Source organism: Stegostoma tigrinum, chromosome 14, assembly GCF_030684315.1.
Source record: "Stegostoma tigrinum isolate sSteTig4 chromosome 14, sSteTig4.hap1, whole genome shotgun sequence".
Classification (NCBI taxonomy): Eukaryota; Metazoa; Chordata; class Chondrichthyes; order Orectolobiformes; family Stegostomatidae; genus Stegostoma; species Stegostoma tigrinum.
The window spans coordinates 50,653,988-50,671,360 of NC_081367.1; the positions used below are offsets into that span (position 1 = coordinate 50,653,988).

The 17,373-nt window shown below is 44.6% G+C and overlaps 1 protein-coding gene across 4 annotated transcripts in view; it reads left to right on the forward strand.

Annotated features, from left to right (window-relative positions):
* Positions 1-17,373, forward strand: part of vwa5b2 (von Willebrand factor A domain containing 5B2) — a 119,880-nt gene that overhangs the window by 10,199 nt on the left and 92,308 nt on the right. For all 4 annotated transcript variants that reach the window (XM_059651141.1, XM_059651140.1, XM_059651143.1 and 1 more), the window contains exon 2: positions 1,773-1,944. In XM_059651141.1, coding sequence (XP_059507124.1) covers positions 1,806-1,944 — 139 coding nt within the window. In that variant the 5' untranslated portion in view covers positions 1,773-1,805. The remainder of the gene's footprint in view (positions 1-1,772; positions 1,945-17,373) is intronic.

Sequence of the window (17,373 nt, forward strand, 5' to 3'; positions counted from 1 at the left end):
TCATCACAATTGCCAAGTGAGTGAGTGTAGACATTGCGGGATCCTCTGTGTTATCACAGACATTTGACTGCTAAGGGATTAGAGCCACTTTTTCTTAATGGGTCTCATGGTCTGGTCAGTGCCTTGGTGGCCTTATGAAAAATGGATGATGCCTTTCACCCTGGGGAAATCCAGCGTTGGAGGCAAACCCCACTGCCCAGACCCTGCAAGGCTCTGTCTGTCATGAAAAAAATGTGCTGTCCGACTCTGGCATAAAGGACATCTGGGATGCACTGATGCCATGGAGGACCCATCCCCAGCTTACCGCTTTTCACCCACACTACCTTCACATTACTGGTGAGTTTCTGAAGGATAACTTCTTAGCCTCTGACAGGTTCTTTATGAACTGCTAGACTATTTCAGTGGTCTCACCAGAGAGAGAGCAGAATTTCTGCCCTATCTGCTGCCTTCATTGCTTGTTATTGCTGATATCAAATCAGCGCACTGAAATTGAAATGCCATGTGTTGAGTGGCAGTTTTCCCCTACTTCAATCCACGTCTTCATCCTGAAACTTAGTCCCTCGTTGCTGAAAAATATGAATAACATTTCACTTGCAATAGGTCTCACTATCTTTTCAGGTGCAGATTTGGTTTTTTGGAGGGTGGAATACATGTTTCTACAGGCTTGCAAAGATCTATTTTAATTTAACAACTGACAGAAAAAAAATAGCTTTTAAAAGATATGGCTCTGGTTGAATCAGGAATCTGGGAAATAAAAATAAATTGATAATATTACTATTCTTTCATCCATACTCCATCGAATATGGTAAACCATTTTACCATTCAGTCCCCCAGCAAGAAGTGAGGAAGAAAATCTTCCTTGCAATCTACTGCACAACTAAATTCTCAGCAAACTAACATTTTTATATAGAATTTAGGCATTCAGAATTGGATTTTAGTATACAATGTACTTAGAAGAACAACAAAATAAGAATATATAGAAATTGTAGTGCAGGTTTCTCTAAAGGTGAAATACAGTGTTGGTGTTGCTGTTAATTATTCACAGACATGTAAACAATGCAGCCCTGTTGCAAATGTCATTCTGTGATTGAGTATTGGATATACCTGTATTTATTGTGTAAATATGCAATATTACCTGCAATTCAAATAGCAATTCTCAGATGTCATGGTGCAAAACTAAAAACTAACAGAGCAACAATTAACAATTTTGCATTCTAGTGTAACGAAGCCTTTTCCAAACTAATGAATATCTGAGGCAAGTGCTGAAATAGAATATTATATTGACGATCCTAGGGAATTGTAAAGCTTTGTCTCCTAAATGGAGTGTTTTGCTGTATTGTGTTTATGTGTCCGAGTACTGGGAAACAGAGACTGATCATTTTAGTGATATAGGTCGAACTACCTTATATTCTAGAATATTTGTAATTTAAATTGACTTCCCCACATTGAAGTTTTCAAAACAAAATATGATATTTGCTTAATATAGTCTGCTTAAATAATTGTATGCAGTAAGTACCAGGCCATATTAGAGAATTTCAATTTTCGATATCAACACAACAAAGATTTACAATTTGTACCATTTGTCTTGTACAAGTAATCTGGCTGAATAATATTGAAAACATCCAAAGCAAAATGCTTTTACATTGTTTACTTTGCAGCGAGATTTGATTATCTATGCCAACGACCAATCTGATTTTTGTTTTTATATGTCCGTCTGCAAATATCTGTTTTTATCCTCTGCTCATTTAACTTTTCGGGGTTATATCTTTCAGAACTACCATCCATACGAACTGCGCTCGATCACAATGCCAGGCTTGTTAAATCAATCCACATGGGCACCTCTCCCTTTAAAAGCTTCCTGCATCAAAGCCTGCACTAATGGCTACTCACTCAGGGTATCTGCAAGCCTTACTTACACCAACCCAGAAGCGGAACCAGTAGAGGGTAAGCAACTAAGCAGCAAGAACAAGAGGTATAGTCAAGTAAGATCACAAATCGGATGGTTTTTAATAAAACTATTATGTAAATGATGAGAGGCAGGAGTTTTCCTTAGGCTATGCTAGATCGCTTGGCCCAATTCACCAACAGTCAGTCAAACCAATGTAAAATAGTTTTAAGTGAAAGGAATGTTTGAAGTACGTGATAGTCCAGGTCCAGTTCCCAGGTCGTCAGAACCAGAGGTATGACCTAAGAAATAGTAGGACGATGTAGATTGAAGCCCTTGGAAAATTCCCAACTACTGACTACTGATGGAATTGCCCATGAAGTTTGAACATCCATGGGCAATTCCCCTCCCCCCTCCACCCTCAGACTCTATTCTGAGCCACAGTCAGAGACTTTGGATGGCTCTAATTTACTTACCTCAATAGTTTTCCAGGAAATGGTGGAGAGAAAATTCCTCATCCAAATCCTAGGTAACTATAGAACTACCACCACCCCAATCACTCAAGCAGACCCAGCGGATTATTCTCCTGACCTCTGACCCTCACCCAACATCCCCACTGGCCCTCCCTCAACCATCAACCTAACCTGACCCAATTAAACCAGCATCCCTGACTCCCCTTTCGATCTGACTTTCTCCCTCTCAACCACATGAACATCTGACCACCCAACAGCAGCACCACCTTTCCCCAACCTGACTACTCCAGTCCACCTACCCTCTTGCCCACCTCATCATCTGTCACCCTTTATACCTGTCAAACTACCTATTTTCTGCTCTGTTCACCTACTAAACACCTGCCAATCACCCTAGTCTTTCATGCATTTGCTAAAATTCACTGGACATTTAAACTTACAAAATAGCAGCTGGTGTCCCCTTCATTCACAATTTGATGGAGGGATCACGGAGTACTGGGCTTCACAACACTGCAGAAACCAAACTGGACAGACCCAGCTTGAAATGTGGAGTACTTTGAGGTGGTGAAAGTTTGAGTGGGACAGCAATCTGATGATGAATGCTGCTTCACCAAAGACCGGGGCCGCAGCTCCTGTTGTATAAATGTGAGGTGAAAAAGTTAATAAAGATTAGTACCTTCAGCACCACCTTCTATGATGGCAACTTATGGGCAGCCCAGGATCTCGGAGGAATAGGAACTACCATATTGGTCTTCTTCATAGCCTCTGTACTAATGCCTATCACATCAGTGTGACTTGTACCTTATTGCTATCGTGCAACTAACTACATCTTGTTTAAAACAAGTGCCTCTTCTCATTAGACATAATGGGAACTGCAGATGCTGGAGATTCCAAGATAATAAAATGTGAGGCTGGATGAACACAGCAGGCCAAGCAGCATCTCAGGAGCACAAAAGCTGACGTTTCGGGCCTAGACCCTTCAGAGAGGGGGATGGGGGGAGGGAACTGGAATAAATAGGGAGAGAGGGGGAGGCGGACCGAAGATGGAGAGTAAAGAAGATAGGTGGAGAGGGTGTAGGTGGGGAGGTAGGGAGGGGATAGGTCAGTCCAGGGAAGACGGACAGGTCAAGGAGGTGGGATGAGGTTAGTAGGTAGCTGGGGGTGCGGCTTGGGGTGGGAGGAAGGGATGGGTGAGAGGAAGAACCGGTTAGGGAGGCAGAGACAGGTTGGACTGGTTTTGGGATGCAGTGGGTGGGGGGGAAGAGCTGGGCTGGTTGTGTGGTGCAGTGGGGGGAGGGGATGAACTGGGCTGGTTTAGGGATGCAGTGGGGGAAGGGGAGATTTTGAAACTGGTGAAGTCCACATTGATACCATATGGCTGCAGGGTTCCCAGGCGGAATATGAGTTGCTGTTCCTGCAACCTTCGGGTGGCATCATTGTGGCAGTGCAGGAGGCCCATGATGGACATGTCATCAAGAGAATGGGAGGGGGAGTGGAAATGGTTTGCGACTGGGAGGTGCAGTTGTTTGTTGCGAACTGAGCGGAGGTGTTCTGCAAAGCGGTCCCCAAGCCTCCGCTTGGTTTCTCCAATGTAGAGGAAGCCGCACTGGGTACAGTGGATGCAGTATACCACATTGGCAGATGTGCAGGTGAACCTCTGCTTAATGTGGAATGTCATCTTGGGGCCTGGGATGGGGGTGAGGGAGGAAGTGTGGGGACAAGTGTAGCATTTCCTGCGGTTGCAGGGGAAGGTGCCGGGTGTGGTGGGGTTGGAGGGCAGTGTGGAGCGAACAAGGGAGTCACAGAGAGAGTGGTCTCTCTGGAAAGCAGACAGGGGAGGGGATGGAAAAATGTCTTGGGTGGTGGGGTCGGATTGTAAATGGCGGAAGTGTCGGAGGATAATGCGTTGTATCCAGAGGTTGGTAGGGTGGTGTGTGAGAACGAGGGGGATCCTCTTGGGGCGGTTGTGGCGGGGGCGGGGTGTGAGGGATGTGTCGCGGGAAATGCGGGAGACGCGGTCAAGGGCGTTCTCAATCACTGTGGGGGGAAAGTTGCGGTCCTTAAAGAACTTTGACATCTGGGATGTGCAGGAGTGGAATGTCTTATCGTGGGAGCAGATGCGGCGGAGGCGGAGGAATTGGGAATAGGGGATGGAATTTTTGCAGGAGGGTGGGTGGGAGGAGGTGTATTCTAGGTAGCTGTGGGAGTCGGTGGGCTTGAAATGGACATCAGTTACAAGCTGGTTGCCTGAGATGGAGACTGAGAGGTCCAGGAAGGTGAGGGATGTCCTTCCCAAAATCCACAAACCTGCCTGCCCTGGTCGACCCATCGTCTCAGCCTGCTCCTGCCCCACCGAACTCATTTCCACCTATCTGGACTCCATTTTCTCCCCTTTGGTCCAGGAACTCCCCACCTATGTCCGTGACACCACCCACGCCCTCCACCTCCTCCAGGACTTCCAATTCCCTGGCCCCCAACACCTCATATTCACCATGGACATCCACTCCCTGTACACCTGCATTCCGCATGGAGATGGCCTCAAGGCCCTCCGCTTCTTCCTGTCCCGCAGGCCCGACCAGGCCCCCTCCACCGACACTCTCATCCGCCTAGCGGAACTCGTCCTCACACTCAACAACTTCTCTTTTGACTCCTCCCACTTCCTACAGACTAAGGGGGTGGCCATGGGCACCCGCATGGGCCCCAGCTATGCCTGCCTCTTTGTAGGTTACGTGGAACAGTCCATCTTCCGCACCTACACAGGCCCCAAACCCCACCTCTTCCTCCGGTACATTGATGACTGTATCGGCGCCGCCTCTTGCTCCCCAGAGGAGCTCGAACAGTTCATCCACTTCACCAACACCTTCCACCCCAACCTTCAGTTCACCTGGGCCATCTCCAGCACATCCCTCACCTTCCTGGACCTCTCAGTCTCCATCTCAGGCAACCAGCTTGTAACTGATGTCCATTTCAAGCCCACCGACTCCCACAGCTACCTAGAATACACCTCCTCCCACCCACCCTCCTGCAAAAATTCCATCCCCTATTCCCAATTCCTCCGCCTCCGCCGCATCTGCTCCCACGATAAGACATTCCACTCCCGCACATCCCAGATGTCCAAGTTCTTTAAGGACCGCAACTTTCCCCCCACGGTGATTGAGAACGCCCTTGACCGCGTCTCCCGCATTTCCCGCGACACACCCCTCACACCCCGCCCCCGCCACAACCGCCCCAAGAGGATCCCCCTCGTTCTCACACACCACCCTACCAACCTCCGGATACAACGCATTATCCTCCGACACTTCCGCCATTTACAATCCGACCCCACCACCCAAGACATTTTTCCATCCCCTCCCCTGTCTGCTTTCCGGAGAGACCACTCTCTCCGTGACTCCCTTGTTCGCTCCACACTGCCCTCCAACCCCACCACACCCGGCACCTTCCCCTGCAACCGCAGGAAATGCTACACTTGTCCCCACACCTCCTCCCTCACCCCCATCCCAGGCCCCAAGATGACATTCCACATTAAGCAGAGGTTCACCTGCACATCTGCCAATGTGGTATACTGCATCCACTGTACCCGGTGCGGCTTCCTCTACATTGGAGAAACCAAGCGGAGGCTTGGGGACCGCTTTGCAGAACACCTCCGCTCAGTTCGCAACAAACAACTGCACCTCCCAGTCGCAAACCATTTCCACTCCCCCTCCCATTCTCTTGATGACATGTCCATCATGGGCCTCCTGCACTGCCACAATGATGCCACCCGAAGGTTGCAGGAACAGCAACTCATATTCCGCCTGGGAACCCTGCAGCCATATGGTATCAATGTGGACTTCACCAGTTTCAAAATCTCCCCTTCCCCCACTGCATCCCTAAACCAGCCCAGTTCATCCCCTCCCCCCACTGCACCACACAACCAGCCCAGCTCTTCCCCCCCACCCACTGCATCCCAAAACCAGTCCAACCTGTCTCTGCCTCCCTAACCGGTTCTTCCTCTCACCCATCCCTTCCTCCCACCCCAAGCCACACCCCCAGCTACCTACTAACCTCATCCCACCTCCTTGACCTGTCCGTCTTCCCTGGACTGACCTATCCCCTCCCTACCTCCCCACCTACACCCTCTCCACCTATCTTCTTTACTCTCCATCTTCGGTCCGCCTCCCCCTCTCTCCCTATTTATTCCAGTTCCCTCCCCCCATCCCCCTCTCTGATGAAGGGTCTAGGCCCGAAACGTCAGCTTTTGTGCTCCTGAGATGCTGCTTGGCCTGCTGTGTTCATCCAGCCTCACATTTTATTATCTCCTCATTAGACTATTGGTTTTGTCTACCACACTCAAGTAAACATGTCCCATAGAACACTAACAAAAGAGAGGATGGCGGTAGCAATTAAAGCAGATAAATCATCAAACATGATGAACAGGGACGAGTGTTCATCTTGCAACAGTTTCCACGATCTTCCAATCATTTAAACTGAGTAGCTCGTAGGTAGTGAACTAGACACATTGATGAAAATGCATTTTTTCAAAGTTAAACCTTTTCCTAACTGTATAAATCAAGTTGCCACACTTTGGTATAGCAAGGAATATTTTGAGAAACAACATTTACTTGATATTATGTTCTAAGCCACTGCTTGATTTCACTGTCTTATGTCAGATTTTATATCCATCAATGTGCAAATTAGTTTGAGCTGGAACTTGAGCATCAAGAAAACTTTTCAAAATTTTGGAGCAATTTTGGAGGCAAATTGTGCCCAGATTGCTGATTGCATTTAATGTGCAAATTCTACCTAAAGCAGTTTTCATTATTCAGGTTTGTAAACATGAAGATGGGTGATAGTAATCATGAAAATTCTGCCATCTCAGTGAATTAATTGGACTATTTTGTTTCAGTTTTACAAACTGTGTTAGGGATAATTACACAGATTTTCACAGTTTGTGATTTCATCTTTCATGAGTGAATTAGCTGGGGACATATTTTGCTCCTGGCAGTAATAAAATGCCAACCCCCCACTATCCTGCATTCCAGCTTTGTCTGCATCAACTTCAAGGACAAAGTTCGGTTGAGATATTTGCCGATCAGAGTTAATAATGGGTGGGCTACATGTGGAATTTGGAATGCACGTTGTGCATATGAGCCTCCTTGCCTGAGATCATTAGCTGCCATATAGGAGCTACAAAAAGCTAAAGTCAGAAAGAAATCAAACTCAAGTCCTTTTTAACTTATTCAAAGAGTTCTTACCTTATCGTGAACTCTTAACCTGCCCCAGCTCCTGGGGAAGAATGATTCTGAGCTTATTACCATGTGCATTCATCTGAACTGTTTTAACAATATGTGACCCTCAACTTATATATCTGTAAGTATAGTGCCATTTCTGATGGGCTATGTATTGAACCATCACCTAAGCAAACATGTAATAAGTGTGACATTAGTTCTACTTTTGGATTGAAATGCAATCATGTACAGGTGTCCCTCCTGTTCTGCCTTAGTTATGTGACTCCTACCATGAGATATTCATCCCAAAGGCAGCCATTTTATAAACAGTTCAGTCAAGACACAGTGCAGACCAGACCACTCTCTGGTGAACATAGATCATGGTGACAGAAGTGGATTTGAGATTGAGCACTGAAGAGCTGTGAAAGAGTTCAGCTACTGATAGAAAGACACAGAATGTTCAGTACTATGAAAGCTGCTACAGGCCACTGAATGATACTGAAAAAGAAAACAAAATAAACCAAATCTGAAAAACTGAATAAGACACAATGGCTGAAACTTTTCTTCCTAATACATGCGATATGAAACAAAACAGGCAGTTATTCTACGTGCAGTGGCAAAGTAACAAAATAGTGATCCATCTGCTTAATAAGCCACAGCAGCTAAGAGTAGTCTCTTATCAGTCAGTGTTGGGAAGAGATTGTTTCAAGATGTGTTCACCCTGAACTTCACTGAAAAATAGGGCCAACTGACTGCAGAAATCTTGAAAGAATGCTTGGAAACCTAAGTGAATATAACTTCTGAACAATATTGTGTTCAAAATTAGGGGCTAGGGTGAAAAAGAGTCAGTTGATCAATCTGTGACTTTATTGTATCAGACCACATATCCTGTTACACGAAAAGATGACCCAGTTATTGGCAGGATTGTAGTCAGTACATGAACTTTGACAGTGAGGACACTTCTCTTGACAGTGGAGAAATTTGTTCTCATATCTGATTATCCAGTTCAATAACCCGTTCCCACTTTTCCTCCATACCCTTTGATTCCTCAAGCATCAAGTCTCCTTCTTGAAGTCATAAATGTTTTAGCCTTGACTGCTTTCTGTGATAGCAAATTCCATAGGCTCACCATGCTCTGGGTGAAGAAATCAGCTCAGTCCTAAATGGTTTTCTTCATAACCTTAGACTGTGACCCCTAGTTTTACATTGGGAACATCCTTCCTGCATCTACCCTGTCAAGTTTTGTGAGAATTTTATTGGCTTTATGAAATTCCCTCCTTATTCTTTTCAACTCTAGCGAATATAATTCTAAATAATTCAACCTGACCTTGTATGTCAGTCCTGCCATCCCTGTAATCAGTCTGGTAAACCTTCACTGCACTCCACCAATAGCAAGAACATCCTTCCCCTGATAAGGAGAACAAAACTGCACACAGTATTCCAGGTGTGGTCTCACTCAGGCCCTGTAGAATTGCAGCAAGACAATATTTCCTCTTGTTTTGAAGATCAACATACAGTCTGCCTTCTTTACTGCCCGCTACACCTGTTTGCCTTCAGCAACTGATGTACAAGGATACCCAGGTATTGTTGCACATTCCCCTCTCAATTTATAGGTATTCAGATAATAATCTTCCTTCCTCTTTTGCTACCAAAGTGGATAACCTCTCATTTATGTATATTATACTGCATCTGCCTTGCATTAACCCACTCACCCAGCTTGTCCAAATCACAGTGAAGCATCTCTTCATGCTCCTCGCAGTTCGTCCTCCCACCCAGCTTTGTGTCATGTGCAAATATGGAGATATTACTTTTATTTCAGAGATAGTAGGAACTGCAGATGCTGGAGAATCTGAGATAACAAGGTGTAGAGCTGGATGAACACAGCAGGCCAAGCAGCATCAGAGGAGCAGGAAAGCTGATGTTTCAGGCCTCGATCCTTCTTCAGAAATCGGGGAGGACAAGGGGGTTCTGAAATAAATAGGGAGAGAGGGGAGAGGTGGATAGAAGATGGATAGAGGAGAAGACAGGTGGAGTGGAGACAGATCAAAGAGGCTTGGATGGAGCCAGTAAAGGTGAGTGTATGTGGGGAGATAGGGAGGAGATAGGTCAGTCCAGGGAGGACAGACAGGTCAAGGGGGTGGGATGAGGTTAGTAGGTAGGAGATGGGGGTGAGGCTTGAGATGGGAGGAGGGCATATGTTGGAGGAAAGACAGGTTAGGGAGGCGGGGTCAAGCTGGGCTGGCTTTGGGATGTGGTAAGGGGAGGGGAGATTTTGAAGCTTATGAAGTCCACATTGATACCATTGGGCTGAAGGGTTCCCAAGCGGAATATGAGTTGCTGTTCCTGCAACCTTCGGGTGGCATTGTTGTGGCACTGCAGGAGGCCCAGGATGGACATGTCGTCTGAGGAATGGGAGGGGGAGTTGAAATGGTTCATGACTGGGCGGTGCAGTTGTTTACTGCAAACCAAGCGTAGGTGTTCTGCAAAGTGGTCCCTAAGCCTCCGCTTGTCCACAACGGGATCAACAGATACAGTATACCACATTAGCAGATGTGCAGGTGAACATCTGCTTGAGGTGGAAAGTCTTCTTGGGGCCTGAGATGGGGTGAGGGGGATGAGGTGTAGGGGCAGGTGTCGCACTTACTGCGGTTGCAGGGAAAAGTGCTGTGTGGTGGGACTGGAGGCGAATGTGGAGTAGACAATGAAGTCATGGAGAGAGTGGTCCCTCCGGAAAGCAGATAAGGGTGGGGAGGGAAAAATGTCTTTGTTGGTGGGGTCAGATTGCAATGACGGAAGTGTCGGAGGATGATTCGTTCTGGATCTTGCTAGGCTGGTACGTGCAGATGAGGGGGATTCTGTTTTGGTTGTTATTGCAGGGAGAGGGTGTGAGGGATGAGTTGTGGAAAATGCGGGAGACACGATCCAGGACTTTCTCGGTGGCGGGGGGCGGGGGGAGGGGGGTGGAGTTGCGGGCCTAGACCTTCTTCTGAAGAAGGGTCAGCTTTCCTGCTCCTCAGATGCTGCTTGACCTGCTGTGTTCATCCAGCTCTACACCATGTTATCTTATATTATGTTCATTACCCTGTCCTAAATCTTCACTATATACTAGATACAAAAGATGGTTACTTGTAAGGGAAGCTGGATAAAAGAGAGGCTTTCTAACTACTTTCTGGACAACCTTCAACCTGTTAGCCTTATATCAGTACTCAGGAAAATGCTGGAATATTTTATAAAATAAGTGATAAACATTCATGCGGATAATAATGAACTAATTGAGCACAGTCAGCATGGATTTGGAAATGGAAAATCATGTTTGACGTATTTGTTGTACTTTTGGGGATGCTACTAACAAAATTGTTGATAGACGTAACATATTGGATATTTCAGAAGATTTTTGGTAAAGTCTACAGAAAGTTGGTCAGAAGAATTAATGTACAGGTGAAAGGAGGCGAGATGCTGGTATGGACTAAAATCAGCTAAAACACAAAAAGCAGAGAGTAGGAATAAATGGGTCATTCCCACATTGGCAGGCTGTAACTAGTGCAGTACCACAAGGATCTGTACTTAAGTCGCAGCTATTCACATTATATAAATGACTTGGTTGTGCGGACCAAATGTAATCTTTCCAGAATTGTAGATAGTGCAAAGCTAAGCAGGAATATGTGTTGTGAGAAAGATGCTTCATCAGGAGAATTTTGACAGACTTAGTGACTGAGCAAGAACATGGCAGATGACATATAATGTGGAAAAACGTAAGGTTATCAAAGAATCCCTACAGTATGGAATGATGGCGTTCAGCCCAAGACCATACCAACCCTCAGAAGAGCATCCCACCCAGACCCACCCCATACCTGTAACCCTGTATTTCCCATGGTCAATCCGTCTAGCCTGCACATCCCTGGACACTCTAGGCAATTTAGCATGGCCAATCCTCTTAGCCAGCACATTTTTGGACTGTGGGAGGAAACCCACACCAACACGGGGAGAATGTGCAAACTCCACACGGACAGCCACCCGAGGATGGAATCAAACCCAGGTCCCTGGTACTGTGAGGTGGCAGTGCCACCCACTGAGCTACCATGCTGCCCCCTTCGATACATCCACTTTGATAAAATGAACAGATGTACTTCCATTGGTAAGGTGTCATTTGCTACTTTTCAATCTATAGGAATCATCCCAGAATCTATGGAATTTTGGAAGATGGTCTAACTCTGCAGTCACCTACTTCAACACTCTGGAGTGTAGAATATCAGGTCCACAGGACTTAGCAACTTTCAATCCCACTTTGTTGTTTGAGTGCATTGCCTGGGAGAGTGATGGAGGTAGATTCCATCGGAGGTTTCAAAAAAAGGCAGGATATATATTTGAAGGTGATGATTTTAGAGAGCTGCAGAATCAGGACTGGGGAAAGGGATTAGTTGGGTCGCTCTTACAGGAGCCAGTATTGACACGATGGGTCGAATGGCCTTTTCTGTACTGTAAAGTCCTGTGATTCTATAATTTACAGGTTGATGTTTATCTTTTTCTGGCCTTCAGATGCTTGCGAGTGACTCAAACCCAGAGTTTCTGCCTCTTTTGCACAGATGTTAACAGTACATCACAAGACCTCCTCTGAAGAATGTTTTCCAAAATGTAAATAATTGACCTTTATCAAAATTTGAGTAACAATACACTTGAGAGTTTGATTGAGGAACTATTTATCTAAAGTGGCAAGAGAAACAGAATGAACATCTTGAGTCGAGTACAACTCATACCTGTTGGGTTTCTCCAGTATTATCTCTGTTTCAGATTTACAACATTTACTGTGTTTTATTTTTATTTATTTACAAAAACTGGCTTAATGTTCATCAATTAACTGAATACCATGAATAAACTTTCCGTCATTCGTACTTGTTCCTTTAGCCCCTGAGATTCTGCTTCCTTATGTTGCCCCTGCTCTCTGTCTCTCCAATTTCCTTTAATCTTTTCAGGTATTCCTTAAAACCCGCAAAATTGATCAAATGTTTTCTAATGCTGTCTACTTTCTCTGGCTTGCATGGAGTTCCTTGAGATATTTTTCTAGAATTCAAAATATTTTAGGCATGCCTTTACATCAACACGGATATTTAAACCCCTCTCCATGATTTATTTTGCACTGAGACAGTTCCCACTCAGGGTAACCAAACCTACAAACTGTCTACTGAGCCCAACAAAGAAGCTGGTGATGTGAACAGCACACTTGTTCCTTGCCATCATTCTTGGTTCCAACCCCTGATATCCCCCATTCCCAGCATTCACACACACTCTTGCGGATTTCTGTCCCCAAACCCTCACCCCCAGTCCTGGAACCTTAGTAATCTTCAACTTGCAATACCTGGACCCCTGATGTTGACTCCTGATCCTTACATATCCCAAACCCTAGCTCCTCAGCATCTTATTCTACTGCATGCCCCTGATCCCCACTCTCTTTATCCGTGGTGACCCCTCACTCCACCAACACTGATGCATGGCTATGTCTTCCTTAGATTTCCCACTCTATAACTCTGTGATTCTGTCTCAGATTCCTAGCCTTATTCTCACAGCTGATCACAGAGCCTATTTACATGAAGGCCACTCTTCAACATTGGCCCATGGCCACGACCCCATTTGCCTCTGCAAGATTCTATCTGTTTTCTTTTGAATGAGATTTTTAACTAAAACACTGTCTCTTCTCTGAGTTGGCCATTAAAAACATTGATGGTACGACCCCGATAATGTGTGCTGTCCCCTGTATGTTTGCCAATATTTATGAGTCAATCAAAATCACCAAAATAAATCATCTGTTCATTATCTCTTTGCTGTTTGTGGAGTTTGCTAATGTGCAAAATGGCTACAAATATTTATATATAAAACCTCCTCAAAATGATTCTGAGTCAGTGAACTTGAAATACAGAAATACTCAGCTGATTGGACAGTATGTGAGGAGTATTATACTAGCTCTGTGTTGCTCCTTGATAAGGAATATCGGAGTTCTGCATACAAATTCTTGCACAAATGCATTTTGCATCACTCACTGTTGCCTATAATCTGATTAAATTTTGATAAAAGCCAAAAATCTAAGTCAGATCATATCATTTATCAAGTAGTTTAAAACAAATTTTAAAAGTCCCCAGACTGTCCAACGAAGCACTTGCAGTCTTTTGTAAGTAGATTTTCCACCAGTTGGTAATGCAGCAGTTGCTGTGAAACTGAAGCAATATGAAAGTAACTCTTTCAATTGACCTCAAATTAATTATTATGATTTTATTCAGCTCTAATGACTCACAACTTGTACCTTACATTCTGTATTGTGGAGGAACAAATTGCCTTACTTCAGGCAAAACTAAGCCCTGCCTCTAACCAACTAATGAATTTCTTGGCTCCAAACCTGACCTTATTGTTTCTGGTCACTGAACCACAGTAAGCCTCAGTTGAAGTGCTGGTTGGGCTTGTGCTTTGCGGTCACAAATGTAACTCATGATCTGGTTGTCATGTGGTGGTCCTCTTTATTCTGCAACTTTGCAATTGCCACTGGTTGAAGGGCAATTAGAATAGCCAGGTGCTCAGTACATGAACTCCAGTCCTTCAAGACCGTTCTGCAGTGGCGCAAATTGATAATTTGACAGGTGCTGAACAGTTGTCATCATTTTTCTTTTTGTCACGCAGAGCCCAATTTAGCTCTTCTGAGTGATCTGCAAGACCTAGGTGAACTGGTAACATGGAGAAGACTAGAGCTCTCAGTGAAGCAATTGAAACAGTCATTTACAAACTGCATACTGTTATTATGTACATGTTTCACAATAATTAACTTGAACATTGCAATAACTGTTACTGAGGTAGGGCCATGTAGGCATTCAACGAGGGTAATAATTCATTATGATGTGGAATATTTGAGTCTTGAATATAAAAAGATCCAGCCTGAGGTGTTCCCCATGGCGCAGATGATAACAAGGGCATATTTGGTGGTTCCCTATGATCCTATTTAATAATTGTGTAAGGAATCCCAACCAGAATTTATTTTTGTTTTTCCTGCCATTATCAGTAGCATAGGTATCAAATGTACATGCTTGATATCTTTGAGTGACATTTCACATTGCTGGCTGGACACCCAATAAACTGTCATTAACATTGAAACATGAAAACTTTGGAAGGTGTTGAGAAGCTTTCAAAGCTTCAAAGGCATCGTCAAAACTCTCAAAGGCATCAATTGACATGTAATGCAACCAACTACCTAGGCATTGAGAAAAGACAACAGCAAAAGCACAGTAAGGAAATTAATAGCAATGAAGAATTTTCCTTTTAGTGCAAAAACTTTCCACTCTCCAAGATCTAAATCAACAAACTTTTAAAACAAAAAATTGCAAAAATGAGAATTATAAAAACTATACAAACTGTATCAAATAGGTGTAAGTATGATATACAATAAAAATGATGAGATCCACAAAACCAACACTGACCATAAATATGACGAAGGACCATTAAACAAAGAAAACCATAAAAATGAAAAGAGCCCAAAAAGAAATCTGAATCCAGATCATCATCAGTTTTTAATCAGCTGCATTCCTCCTGGTATGTGATCCTAATTGTGCACGATTTCAAGTGATCATCATGCATTTGTGCATTAGCTTGTAATGGTATGCTTGAGCTCATGACTCACTGATTGCGGGCATTCAGTTTTGCGGTGCTCCCTAATGAGCCCTGCAAAAGTAGCAAGTAATGATTTGGTCAACTCATATCTTCTGCACCATTGACTCTTGCTATGCCACTTCAATCTTGTCCTTTGCTATCTCAATCTTGTCCTGTTCCTGTGCTGATTCAGCCTTCATCTACTTTTTGCCCAACCTCAGCCTCCTCCCACTCCTGCATGACATTGGCCTCCTCCTGATCCTCTACCACATCAAACCACTCCACCACCTCAATATCTTCCTTCTCCTGTACCTCCTCAACGTCCTGCTGTGCCCTCAAATCTACTCACTCTTGTTTACCTCCTCCTGTTCCTCTGCTACCTCGACACCCACACGCTCCTCACCTCATTCTCCTGTTCCTCATACTCTTTTCACCTCCTCCTCCACACTATGACTTCCTCTTCTGCCACTGCAGACTCTTCCTCTTTGACTTCCATCTCCTGCTCTTCCACTGCCAAGATATCAGGAGACAGAGAATGTAGAGTGAAGAGAAGAAAAAGCATGAATTAAGGGAAAAGCTACAGAGAGATTGTGTGTGGAGGTGGGGGTAAGAACAAGGGTGAGATGGACCCAGAGAGAGAGAGAGATGACAGAGAGATCAGGTGAGGCACAGGAGTTGATACCCAAGAGTGAGAGAGATTAAGAAGAGTCTGGGTGACATTGATGAGTGGCGAGATCAAGGAGAACCATATCTGAAGGAATTTAGAACTAAGTGGGAGATGTCAGGGGAACTTAATCTTGTAAGGAAGTTGCTTCCAGCCCCCACTGATCAGATACCAGAATCACCTCTACCAGTTTGTCCATCCTGCATATGATTGACCTGGCTGTGCAGCCTGATTTGCAAAAGTCTTTGTGTCAATCCAATTCTACTGAATAATAATGAATTAAATGAACTACCAAAGTTTGTGAGACCAGAAAGTAATTGTTATCCCAGACTACTTACATAGAGGATTTGGAGTTGGGGACTAAGTGTGGTGTGTCAAAATTTGCAGATGACACTAAGGTGAGTCGTAGAGCAAAGTGTGCAGAAGACACTGAAAGTCTACAGAGGGATAGAGATAGTCTAAGTGAGCGGGCAAAGGTCTGGCAGATGGAGTACAATGTTAATAACTGTGAGGCCATCCATTTTGGTAGGAATAACAGCAAAACGGACTATATTTTAAATGGTAAAAAATTGCAGCATGCTGCTGTGCAGAGGGACTTGGGTGTCCTTGTGCATGAATCGCTGAAGGTGGGATTGCAGGTGCAGCAGGTAATTAAAAAGGCAAATGGAATTTTGTCTGTCATTGCCAGAGGGATGGAGTTTAAAAACAGGGAGGCTATGCTGCAGCTGTATAGGGTCCTGGTGAGGCCACACCTGGAGTACTGTGTGCAGTTTTGGTCTCCTAACTTGAGAAGAGATATACTAGCACTGGAGAGGGTGCAGAGGAGATTCACTCGGTTGATTCCAGAGTTGAGAGTGTTGGTTTATGAGGAGAGACTGAGTAGACTGGGATTATGCTCATTGGAATTCAGAAGAATGAGGGAAGATCTTATAGAAACATATAAGATTATGAAGAGAATAGATAAGGTGGAGGCAGAGAGGTTGTTTCCGTTAGCAGATGAAACTAGGGCTAGAGGGCATTGCCTCAAAATCAAGGAAAGCAGATGTAGGACTGAGGTTAGGAGGAACTTCTTCACCCAAAGAGTTGTGAATCTGTGGAATTCCCTGCCCAGTGAAGCGGGTGAAGCTACCTCGTTGAATGTTTTTAAGGCAAGGCTAAATAGATTTTTGAACAGTAAAGGAATTAAGGGTTATGGTGAGTTGACAGGTAAGTGGAGCTGAGTCTCAAAAAGATCAACCATGATCTGATTAAATGGTGGGGCAGGTTCAAGGGGCCAGATGGCCTCCTCCAGCTTCTAGTTCTTATCGGTTTTGTGATGCATAAAATTTAAAACATATTAGATCACGAGTTCGTTCTCCAGAACCAATGTACTTTTAACCACTTGCAAATTTCCATTGAAATTGTCGCTCACGCAGTTCTTGATATTTTAGGGAATTACAAATCTTTTGTGGTTGACCAACAAGTCTTGACCAACAAGAGTTGAGGAAGCTATGTTGTTAGAAGCACTCTTACTGAATACAATTG